The 13,474-nt window shown below is 31.8% G+C and overlaps 1 protein-coding gene across 1 annotated transcript in view; it reads right to left on the bottom strand.

Annotated features, from left to right (window-relative positions):
* The window catches only part of LOC143082690 (uncharacterized), a 42,757-nt gene that overhangs the window by 7,846 nt on the left and 21,437 nt on the right, over positions 1-13,474 (bottom strand). Inside the window, exons 7-13 of the mRNA XM_076258502.1 lie at positions 13,129-13,220; positions 11,811-11,887; positions 11,318-11,405; positions 9,534-9,639; positions 7,996-8,029; positions 7,192-7,307; positions 836-877 (exon numbers count right to left, since the gene is read on the bottom strand). Coding sequence (XP_076114617.1) covers positions 836-877; positions 7,192-7,307; positions 7,996-8,029; positions 9,534-9,639; positions 11,318-11,405; positions 11,811-11,887; positions 13,129-13,220 — 555 coding nt within the window. The remainder of the gene's footprint in view (positions 1-835; positions 878-7,191; positions 7,308-7,995; positions 8,030-9,533; positions 9,640-11,317; positions 11,406-11,810; positions 11,888-13,128; positions 13,221-13,474) is intronic.

Genomic DNA, 13,474 nt, shown 5'->3' with positions numbered 1-13,474 from the left:
CCAATGAATATATTTCCATGTTTCAGTAACAAAAGTAATTGGGATGTAATGTTTTCCTTACATGTACTCAAAGACTGAGGAGTTATCTGATAAAAAATCCTCTCTGGAAAAGTTTAAAAACATCATTAATATTATAACCATTTTACTCATGCATATCCAATTTGAATATCTATCAATTCTATATACATTGTATTTGACTATCATATAGGCAATATAATTTTTAGTTATTGCAAAACAATTGAATTATAGATAACTAAATTGTATATTTTATAATTAGGAATTAAAAAAAGATCTGTTTCTAATTTTTCCAACTTTCCAACTGTATATGTTTGTTCTTTTTAGGACAATGTCTATTTTGGTCTATTTTCTTCTCTTAAGCTCATTTGGTTTACTGCTCCTGAATCATTCACTGCACAGTTTCCTAATGGCTATAAAGAGCAAATTACATCCAAGACTTTCAGTCAACAGCAGTGGCATATAATCTAGCCTTTTGGAAAGGCTTTGGGATAAGAATGAAAGACAACCCATGACTATTGCTGAATAATTAGAAAATGAAAATAAACTGAACTGGCTCAAAACTAAAGCATGAATATACATCTGATTGGACCTTGTTTTCTTCATTTTCATAACCTTCCCAGTACTCCAGTTTATCTAGAACTAATTATGAATTTTCTGTAGGTTTTATTCAGTGTTCTAACCTTTCCTGTACTCCAGTTTATCTAGAACTAATTATGGATTTTCTGTAGGTTTTCTTCAGTTTTCTAACCTCCCAGGACCCCTGCTTTTATTATCTAGAACTGATCATCCATTTACCGGTACTTTAAACCCAACTTACCCTTGTTTAGTCTGTGTCTTATTTTCAGGGGAAACTTTATTTCTGTAAAATTTAAAAAACCAAGTTAAAATATTTTTAGTACAAAATTATTTATACAATCCTGCAAATGGATAAATTAAAATCTTAGCTAGTGATTATCCCATCAAGCAAATTTCAGAGATGGAAAATGTTCAAGTACCAAAAAACTAACAGGGTATTTTTTTATACATTGTATATCTGAAAATACTACATCTTAGTTTGTTATGTTGCAAACTTTAACAATGGAATATAAGTTTTAAACTGCACAGTAACATTATATTTTAGTATGATATGTGCTAATAAAAACACAATTTGTATAGCCAGAGGCTCAAAAGAGCCTTTATTTGCTTGTCTGGTATTTTTGTGTAAAAAAAAAGATGAAATGCAACAAGATTATTTATATTGAATGATTTTCTGTCTATTTTCTATAGTTTTCAAGATATTAGGTCAAATGAAGTGCTTGTGAGCACTAAACGTTAAAGATTGCATTCATTTTGCAGTTGGAATTAGAAATTGAACATTGCATTTAATATATCAAGCATCTGAATGCAAAACCTACAAAAATTAACAAAGGAAGATAACTCTAATCTTAATACTTTCGACAATACTTCATGCATAATTTCATTCTATACATAAACACTTTCTTACTATTTCCAATTTCTCTCTATCTTATATGGCTTTCAAATCAAAAGGAAAAAACACAAAAATAGGGAAAAAAATAAATATCATTTAATGGCAATTTCTGCAACATACAGCAATTTTTGCAGGACAAATTAGGTAGATTTGACACTCTGAAAATTTCTACTCCTTGCTAGTAGATTTTCTTTTTCTTCATGTGTCCCTATCTGATTTCAAGATAGAAGCTAATATTTTGATTTTATCCATATGTTTTATTTTCAGCAATGGTGGCCATCTTGGTTATTTGGCAGGTTCGTGCGATACAATTTTTTAAATCTAATATTTATAGGCTGATCTTGAGTGTGGACACATTTGGCTGATATTATCCTGGTAATTTAAAGAAGAAGCTTTTTGTAAAACTTAAAAGACGATGATAGACATGTGAAGACCAATGAAGAGAAAAGCTTAAAAGGGCTGAAAAAAAGAGCTGAAAATTCTAACATGCTTTATTTATTCTCCATGTAGCAAACTAACAGCTGGGATAAAATCTTGTGATTATGATTCTAATAATCAAGTAGGATGTAATATAAGATCTATTATTAATATTATCTTAGCTAATTTGAGCAATGTAATGTGTCATACTGTGATATAGTAATATTAAGGTGAAAATGTATTGAGGATCAAATTACAAATTTTCTTGTATTTCCTTGTATTTCAGCTAATTCCTGATGAAAAACACAGACTAGTTGTTCAAAACAATTTAAGACATGATGAAAGAATGGTGAATGGGTATGGGTGTAAATCTACATGCAAAGTCATGCATAATATACTTTAAATTTATTTCATAAATCTATTTGGTGGAAATATATACAACCAAGTTAGCTGTTTTAAAAGCATACTTAAGGCACATTAAAGTAATTACAATATATAGGGGTACGGCATATAACTCGGGACACAAAAAGAGATAGGTCTCATCTTATTGATGCATGAAGGAATAGTATGATCTTAAGATTGCAGTTAGAATCTGAGATGTTCTCATATGAATGCTGTTTGAGGATTGATCAATATCAAAAAGTTCTACTGAATCAACTTATTGCAAACCTTATAAATTCTTAAAATTATGACATTTTATAAATATTACCCTAAGAAATGGTAATAATAATGTTTACATTGCATAATCAAAAGCCTAAACAACTGGATACGTTAAACTTTAGAAAAGCAACACTTATGTCTCAGCTTGTAGGACTTTTGCCACAGGCATATAATAATACTATCAATTTGCAACATTTGTACAAAAATCAATAACATCATATCAAGAAAAAATACATATAAAAAGAATATATTATAACTTGTAAAACTTATACAACAAAGCAATCAAGTTAGTAAGGGGAGATAATAAATCAATGATCATGGAGAAAATAATACTTGATATGCAAATCTAACAAAAACTTTCAGATCTACTTCACATTAGAATTGTTAAATACATATAACTTTGATAAACAAAAAATCATTGAGAACTTCAAGAAGGAGCTATAATTTAAACAATATTCAATGATAGTCAGTTTGGAATAAGGGACTTAAATTCAAAAAGTAGAAGTTATAACTTTCTCCATGATCATCATCTATAGAAAGTCTACATAAGTTAAGACAATATAAGATCATCACCTATGTCTTTTTCCCTTCCGAGATCTGTTCAAATTTTAATATTATAAACATAGTTTTATGACATCTAAAGACATACATCAAGTTTGTGAGCAATCATATTTAAAATGAACCCTACACTCTGTTCATTTACAATCAAAACAGTGATATGCAAATCAAATGGACAAAGTGAAAGAAATTATAAATCTGTTTAGATTTGTGAATGAAAAGTGAATTGTGAACAATATTAATGGAAGACACCTGACATATATTCAAAATATGCTGTGATGGTTACATGTGTCACACACATTTCTTTACAATTTTAGTGACACATTTAAATACACCAATACCTGTGTGTAAATTTTCTAATTGGGGTAGCTGATTTTGCTACTTTTTTTGTTCTGTAAAAATATAATCAGGCAATTAAAATACACTTAAAAGTAGCTATCTATACGACAATTTTCACTCATTTCTGTAAATTTTAATTCTGAAATTGAAAGATAAGTAATGGTTGTTCCAGATTTTTTCACATGGAGGATGGGATGCAATTTTTATGCAGTTAAGCTGCATTATGCGAGCACCCTAGATTTGTGTTCTACCCAATAAATCCTGAAATACTTGCCATTGTTATTATCTAGCTTGTTACTATGTTATATACAACTAATTGAACACTTTTTTAATACTTTTTATTCTGGATTACAAAAAAAATGACCAGAAAAACCTTAAATGATCGTCGATTTATCCAAAAGTTTTAAAGTTACACATAGGAAGTAGTGCTTATTAAAAATCCTTGTGTAGTTCATTATGACTTGTGCTTTTAGCTAAGATGTCAAAGAACAATTGTATGAAATATTTAATCGCCGAAAATCTCTTAAGACAAGCAGTTTAGATTTTCCAAATGACAAAAGTCGTAGGAATATTGTTTGTCATCAATACGTAGTACAACTACGTCAGTAGTCTATTATATAACTCAACTGTTCATGCTGTTGGCGGCAATTTCAAATTAGAAAAAGAAATTTTCGTAGCTTTTCAATTTGGAGGCAGGTGTGCAAATTAGCGGTGGTCCGAGACCTTCCACTTTTGCAAGCGGAATTTCGACTAGGATAGTTGGTTTCTAGCTACGCCCGACGAAGTCGCCTTACATTTGAAAGAAAATAAGAAATTACTTTGCAAACCTTTTCACCATGTTCACCAAAGTCTCCAATTAAACGAGCTAAAAACTTATTTTAATCATTATTATTCATGACGGCGATGTTCATTTTGTTCAACCGCTAGCTTTATACAGAAAATCGCCGACAAATATTGTATAAATTCGAGTAAAATCGTATCTGATTGACAAAAACAACATTGTAAACACATAACAATGGCGGCCGTGAAGACAAAATTTTACAAAATCGGATCCGATTCCGGAAGCGGATAAGGGTAATTCCGGGTTTGACGATTATTTACAAAATAAATCCAAGCAGGTGAAAAAATACATCTATGCATGGTAAATGAATATAAACACTAGTATTGTAAACCAAAAGATATATGTAAAAGAAAGAAAAAGCAGAAAAATGTTTTATTCAGAAACTAAAAATTACTTTTTGATAAATTTTAATTTAAAAATCCAATACAACGTGACAGCTGGGAACAGTATATTTAACAATATACATGTTCATGGTCACAGTCTAAATTTTCTTTATAAATAATAAATGATGATAATGCATGTGAGATGCTTTTAAAGTGCAAACATATTACTGCAATTTTGAGGGGTTATTTGTTTTTTTCTCAATTTTGAATGGTCAATTAAAGTAGCTGAAAGTTTCATTCTTTATTTTCACAAATAATGCAACTATATTATATATACCTTAATGTAAGTAAATCATATAATATATAGGTGGCATTCTTTGGGCCACTCTATCCCCTCCTGTTTGATAACTTGGAAACGGTCGAGCTCCCCACCCCTAAACCATATGAGGGGCAGATCCAGGATTTTAGGTTAGGAGGGGCGCAAACTTAAATTTTCGCCGAGCATAGTGAGGCTAAAAAAAAATTGAGGTAAAATTATCGGAATTTTCTTTATTAAGCTGAGAACAACCCATGCTTTGCAAATTTAAGGGGGTGCAAGCCCGCAACCCTCCCCCGTCTGAATCCGCCCCTGCATATATTCAAGTATAGGACAATATAATAAATAAAAAATGAAATATAGGGGGAGTCCCTGGAGTTACCCCACCCCCTCCTGTTTGAGAACTTGGAAACGGTCGAGATCCACACCCCTTCACCATATATATTCATGTTTGTGACAATATGAAAAATCAAATGAAATATAGGAAGAGTCGCTAGGGGTCACCCCACCCCTCCTGTTTTAGAATTTAAAAATGGTCGAGATCCCCATCCCTAAACCATATATTCATGTATGGGACAATATAACAAATCAGATGAAAGATAGGTGGAGTCCCTAAGGTCACTGTTCACCCTCCTGTTTGAGAACTTGGAAATGGTCAAGATCCTTACCTCTAAACCATATATACTCATGTATGGGACAATATAACGAATCAAATGAAATATAAGGGAAGTCCCTGTGGTCATCCCAACCCTCCTGTTTGAGAACTTGGAAACGGTCGAGATCCCCACACCAAAACAATATATATTCATGTATGGATCAATATAACTAATTAAATGAAATATAGGGGGAGTCCCTTGGGTCACCCTACCCTTCCTGTTTGAGAACTTGGAAACCAATAAGATCCCCACCCCTAAACCATATATATTCATGTATGGGACAATATAACAAATAAAATGAAATGTAGGGGAAGTCCCTAGGGTCACCCTACCCCCATTGGCGGATCCAGAAATTTTCATAAGTGGGGCCCACTGACTGACCTAAGAGGGGCCCGCTCCAGTCACGCTTCAGTGATTCCCTATAAAAGCAACCAAATTTTTTCCCAAAAAAGGGGGGGGCCCTGCCCCCTAAATCCTCTGCCTACCCTACCTGTTTGAGAACTTGAAAACCGTTGAGATCCCCACCCCTAAATAATATATATTCATATGTATGGGACAAAATAACAAATCATTTACATTTACTATGGGCAAGTCAGTCAGACCTCATCTTTGATCCCTGTTGTAGTGAACATTTGTCTGATTCGTGTCTCATAACTTTTGTACTACAGAACACAAACTCAGTTTTCTTTCCAGGGAAACCAGTCCATTCATACTATAACATGTTCATACTACGTCAAATTGAACTTCTAGCAGTCAAATAAAACCAAGGTTAACTACCAAGTAGAACAACTGCAATCATTGGGAACTTGTACCACTGCAGACTCACCATAAAAAATATACATTGATGTATGCATTGCTTTTGAAACCTTGATAACATATAAATTATTTGCCTTAATAAATAAATCATTAGATGATCTTAGATAAACATGAATGTACTATATATGAATGTTTAATGTTGAGGCAACATTGCCACAGTTTTCATAATTACGATTGCCTTGGTTTTTGGTTAACTGCCTTCAGCGCTTACAGCGCTTTGATTTTTAGAACCTCACCACCAATAATAAAAAAAAAAAAATTTCTTAATTTACTTCTGATTTTTATGAACTTCTTAGAAACAGCAAACAAATTATTCATTTAAGTAACTCCCATCCCACCCCATATCCCTGGCCCCTCATGGGTATAAATCTGCAACAGCCTTCATGCATCATTTTAACGTTCATACACATTTCTTTCAGTTGAGAAGTACAAAAAAACATATTAATTCCAATGCCCTAGATAAATTCCATAGAATAGCAGTATGATTTTGAAATTTAAGTTAGAATAATAACTTAGTTGTCAGAGCCAACTACCATGAGAAAAGATGAATTAGTATGCTATTTCATTACAAGAATCAAAGAAGAGTTTGAAGATATGATTTTTTACAGGTTACAGTAATTTAGCCAGACTGCCTTTTCATCCATGACAAGAAAAAATTGCATCTGTGCTAAATTTTGACCCCTGGTGGGCATGTAATGTTTTGACATTGTTATTTATAAATTTTAAATCTATTGTAACAAATTAGATTCTATAAAAAAAAGCTTTTGGCTTATACCTACCCTTCACCATCATTCATGGATTCAGCAGGTGAGATGAGTGCAAAAGCATCGTCTAACAACCGATGCATTCTCTGTCTTGCCTCTCGTAATGACTCATCTTCTACAAATCCTTCATTCTACAGAAAAAACGAATTATAGCAAAGTGTTCATTTTCATTAATTTCTAACTTCAGTACACATATTTCTTTTATATACAAGAGTCTATACATATTTAAGGCTGTTCATTCTATTTTTTTTGGTTATTTATGGTAAAGGCAATTTGTATATTTCCAGATTCATAAATTTCCAGGCAATAAAGAATTTCAATTTCTTAATTCAACCGTAATTCTTTTCATCTACTTCTTGTAGTCATCACTGGTATATTTGGTTGCAAGAAGTAGATGAAAGTGTGTAGACAATCATAAGTTAATCTTCAAACCTTGTATCAGAAACAAAACTTAAGGGAGTTCAATTGTCATGTTATGGGGTTTCAATCCTCTGGTTTTTATCCATTTGAATGCCTGAAAAAATTTTGCCCATTGACCCCCATTTATCTTTTTATAAATCTTTTATATGTAGAATTATAAGCCATCTGTAAAAGTCTTATAAAATCTTTGTTATTTTTTAATGGTTTTTGAGAAAGAGAGAACATTTTCCCGTCAAAGTTTCAATAGCTAATATCTCCAAAACAAGCACAAATGTCTATATATTTTTTTTTGCTTTTTTGGTTCCTTTATTAAACCCATAACAATATATACTAGTGTTATGAAAAGCTTGTTATTTTGAAACTGAGTAGCAAACTTCCTTAACATGGATAAGAACTCACTTGCTTTCCTTCTTTATCTTTTGAACCTTTTTTCCTAAAAGAAAATATTGATATATATATATATCATTGAGAAAAACTATCAATTCTTTACCTTGTAACTGCATTGATGATTGTTTGACTCTAAAATAATGAATGATAAATTCTGCCAATAAAACCATATAAACAAACCCTAAAATATTGTGACTGCCTATTATCAATAGTTATTCAACCTGTAATTGGCAATATATCATCAATACTGTTTGCTTTATGAAACTACTAATATTTGTTTGATTCTGAAGTGTGAACTTATAAACGAATACCGGTATGGCAATACAATTGAGAATGGTATTTGGGAATGCGTCAAAGAGACAACAACCCAAAGGCCATCAACATTACATAGATGTGGCATTGTCAGCAAATTACATTGACAGACAACTATCACTTGATTAAATGTAGTATCGATAACTCCACATGCTCACTCCATGACAACATTATAACAAGTCATAGGAAGGTTTACAACAAAAACCAATAAGCTTGATTCAGCTAGCTTATGCCATATTTTTAGCATTTCATGTAATATTAGTATAGCTTGTAGTTTTGTTAAGTGAAAAAATCATTGACTGAGCACACATTTTTATGGCCCCACAACAAAGTCATTTCTTTATTCCGCAACAAACCATTATACAGACTTTTTCTCTAAACGCCTTTAGATATTGGGCTGATTTTTGGTATGTGAGACTACCATCATGTTTGTGTCCACATGTTTTTTTTGAAATTGCAGATTTTCAACTTTTTGAGACAAGGCCATTCATGCAGTTCGACACATCTAGTTTTGAAATAAAACACTTTTAACTACTGATAAGTTATCATACTCCTGCTATAAATATCCTGTAAACAGGTAGTTGATGAATAATGAAGATAACAAGTGAAACTGTAGCTACTGCTCACTGATGATACCCCTGCCTAATTTCAGAAATCTTTGTTATGTAGTTCTTGAGAAAAATGTGATGAAAATTTTCAACTTGGATGTCATGTGTAAAATGATGTAAGTGTTCGGTAACAGGAAGTTGTTGAGTGATGAATCTAAAACATATTACACGGTAAAGCTGACTTATATTAACCCTGAAACCATATTTCAGAAATCCTTGTATTGTAGTTTCTGAGAAAATTGTGACGAAAAAATTTCATAAGTCGGCAGATAGATGGAAGGATAGACAGAGATAAAACAGTATACTCCCACTTTTTAAAAGTGGGTACAAAATGCATCACAGTGTTAAAAATGCTCTCATGAAACTTGTTGCCATATTTCATGAAGCTCTGATACATGTATGTAGTTCCTGAGAAAATGTGAAACTTTTATTTGACTAACTGAAACAAAGACAGACAGAAGGGATATGGGTAAACCAGTCTATACTCCTTTAGGGCAGGGTTATATTTATGTTTATTATTGCAATGAACAGGACATGTTTTGGGATATCAATCATTATTTTGTATAAGCATTAACAAAAAGTCTCTTTAAAGTAAAGATAACTACAAAATGTATCAAAGGAAATTCTTACTTTTTTGGTTTATGTATAAATACATCTGGTACTTCATCAGTGCTATGACCTAACACAGCATCTATTTCTTCTTGTCCTGACAAATATTCTTTCATGTCCTCTTGATCTGTATTAAAATAATGAAAACCATATTTGAGATAAATTTATTCTTAAAATATATCACAATTCTTTCAGGTGAAAGGTTTTAAACAAAATTAAAGAACCTTAGTGAGCCCGCTCACATACCCCACGTCCCAAGATTGTCAATGGAGAAATAAAATAAGTGTAACAATAAAAAAAGTTGTAAAAGAAAAAAAATTGAATCATAATTTCCTGTCAATATGCACATCAACATAGTATGTCCTTATTTTAAAAAATCTACAAAGCTTCATGAAATTGTGTTGTGTGGTTTCAGAGAAGTTGCAATGACGAACTGTTGCAGAAGTACATTGAAGCAAATAAGTTCAAAGGGGCGTAACTCCAAGATAAAAAAATTGAATCGTAATTTCCTATTGATATGCACATCTATGTAGTATGAACTTATTATCAACAAAGTTTCATGGAATTCTGTTGTGTGGTTTCAGAGAAGTTGCAATGACAAACTGTTGCAGTAGCACATTAAAGCAAATAAGTTCAAAGGGGGGTATCTCTGAGAAAAAAAATTGAATCTTAATTTCCTGTCGATATGCACATCTACATAGTATGTCCTTATTATCTAAAAAAGTTTCATGAAATTGTGTTGTGTGGTTTCAGAAGAATTGGGATGACAAACTGTTGAAGTAGTACATTGAAGTAAATAAGTTCAAAGGGGTGGAACTCCTAGAAAAAAATTAAATCCTAATTTCCTGTCGATATGCACAACTACATAGTATGTCCTTATTATCTAAAAAGGTTTCATGAAATTCTGTTGTGTGGTTTGAGAGGAGTTACAATGACAAGAAACAGGACTGACGGACTGAAGGACTGACAGACGGACGGACGAACATACAGACAGATGAAAGGATGCACAGACCAGAAAACATAATGCCCCTCTACCATCGTAAGTGGGGCATAAAAATATCCAATATAATATAAGCAATAAGAAAACAAAATATATATCTAGTTGAGGTGATGTGTTAAAGTCATCTTTTTTCACTAAAACATTCCAAATTGATTTATTGCCCAGAAAGATTTTTGAACAACGAAAGATGGTTCTATAATGAATTTTGAACATATGCAAATATAAGAATATAAAAAAAGAGTGAAAAACTCTTTAAATAACTCCATAATGGTAGAATAAAAGGTACAATTTTTATAGATGTGCAAATTTTTCTGTGAAGGAATGTAGTTGGATGACACAGCATTGGTACCTTCTTTTAATACATTTAATGAACAAAATGTCTAAGTTCACAAGTAATTAGTAATAAGAATTGAAAAATTCCTCAGACAATCATGTTATACCACATGAACAACTTAGGGCTAATCCAGGGGAAGAGTTGTGGGGTTGCACAACACTTTTTCTTCATCCGTCACCACCAATCTTTTGTAACAGAACTGTATTAGCTTCCTCTCTTTATACCCACAAAAGGATGTGGTGTCCTATCCTCTCATACATGTTCCCTGGAATAGCCCTCATTTAACATGAACAATCTTTTTATTAAGTGTCAAGGATTAAAAACTTTAGAAATTGTTTTACAAAACATTGTTCAATCTTTTAAAAGGTTCAAAGTCTGAAAAAAATGGCAAAATTCTGCAAATGATTTTATTCATTGAGTTTGAATGTTTCTGCTCTTGACTTTTACTTATTATCAAATCAAATAACATACCTTTTTCTCTCTTTTTCCTTTTTTCTCTAAGTCTTTGCTTATTTTTCTTTCTTTCAGCCTCCTTACTTTCCTTTAGATCATCATCAATCTGAAAAATCCAATATTTATACAACAAAATCTTTTTTGTTTCCTATTTTTGTTGAAGAGTTCCTGTCTGTTGTAAAATGTCACATCTAATGGCCTCTAGCTTATCAGACTATTTTACAAGAACACTTAAAACAAATTAATACTTTGTTTCAAATTGAAAAACTCATCACCAATAAGTTTTGAAAAAGATATTAAAAATCAGATATTTTGACTTTTTGTTTGCTGCAGATTTCAATTGAAAAATAATTTTTTGAAGTAAGTTATACAGCCATACTTGTGAAGGAGAGGAAAAAGATACCAAGGAGATATATAAACTTATTAATCGTATTTGAACACATGTTTTAGCTTGTTTTCTTTCAGGTAAAGGTCTATACCTTGTAAATCATAATATGTAAATGTTCGTTACCTGAGGTTCATATTTCTGTAGGTGTTTTGTCCTTATGAGCTTTGGTGAATTTTCATCTGGTTCTTCTAATCCAGCAACTAAAATGAGGTATAACACATACCATTAATCAGAAACAACTTGTTTAATGTCTTTAGAGTGTATAGTATTCAGGTTTTTACACGGATTTCTGAAAAGGGGTGTGCATTATGCACGGCTACACTAAGTAGGTAACATCAAAAGTGAATACCGGTACATTTCCTAGGAGTAGAAAACTTTAAAACAGTAATGCACACATTGTTATCCTAAACATATACCCTTGTGATTCAAAGTATCGGAAAACAGCAACTAGGTGTCTGACAGCCTCTGAAAATTATAGCAATTTATATCATTACTGTCAAGCTGCTGACTTAATATAAGTTCATGCAACATATCCAAAGTATTAGCAAACTGAAAGTACTCAGTACTAAGTAGTAAAATTGAGAATGGAAATGGGGAATGTGCCAAAGAGACAACAACCCGACCATAGAAAAAAACAACAGCAGAAGGTCACCAACAGGTCTTCAATGCAGCGAGAAATTCCCGCACCTGGCCCCTAAACAAATATATACTAGTTCAGTGATAATGAACGCCATACTAATTTCCAAATTGTACACAAGAAACTAAAATTAAAATAATACAAGACTAACAAAGGCTACATTTTTCTCCATGAATACGTAAGAGTAGCTTTTTCACAATTTCTTAGGATCATTCTTCATCTTTTGAACTTGAAAGATGTATTTTTCTTGTAGGAGTTTGCACCAATATAGAACTATACCATTTACTTGAATGAATACTATCATTTTAGGTTTTGCTCATTGTTAAAAGCCGTATATACTGATCAGTTGTTAATTTCTAGATTATTTGGTTTCTGGTGGAGAGTTGCCTCACTTTTATACTAACAACTTAACCTGTAATCAATCTTAGCTAATTATTTGCTGCAGCATATGCAACATGATGTATTGATGGTTATTGGTGAAAATCAGTGAAATGAGTGTGAATTTAGACAAGGAATAAAAATGATAAAAAAAACTTTCTTGTTTCTCTGAAAACTGGAGATTCATTCATTTTAGTGGGTACCAGATTTCATGGATTAAGGAAAACTTAGGTGTTCATGGATATTTAATTTCGTGGTTTTGCCTAAGTCTGCATACAAGCCAATAGAACATGTATCGATCAATGAATACTTAATTTTGTGGTTCATCTATACACACGAAATCCATGAATATTTGTATCCTACGTATAATAATGAATCCACAGTATACTTTTACCAACAAGAAAGTTAATATAAAAGATAACTTACCAGCCTGACTACCTCTTTTCTTCTTTTTCTTTGTTTTTTCTTTTGTAGTATCATTATATTCTGTGACTATATTCATTGATTCTGCATCGGGTCTGAAAAAGAAAAAAAATACATTGACTATTCATGGCTACTCTGATTTGGTAAAAATGACTCATAAGAAAATTAATTTTACTTCTTAAAAGTTTTTTTTGTGAAAAACTATTGTGAAAGACAAAGTAAGCTATGTTTGTAGATGTCAAACTAAGTATACCTTCCATTCATATTGGTCACTCATATAAAATTTCTTTATACCTGGTGTACATAAAAATGAAACATTTTAGTTTTGGATTACACAAGACTAAGTGTA

The sequence above is a fragment of the Mytilus galloprovincialis genome, chromosome 7 (assembly GCF_965363235.1).
Source record: "Mytilus galloprovincialis chromosome 7, xbMytGall1.hap1.1, whole genome shotgun sequence".
NCBI classification, from domain to species: domain Eukaryota; kingdom Metazoa; phylum Mollusca; class Bivalvia; order Mytilida; family Mytilidae; genus Mytilus; species Mytilus galloprovincialis.
The sequence above is the reverse complement of the archived record's forward strand: the minus strand, read 5'-3'. Positions and strand labels throughout refer to the sequence as shown.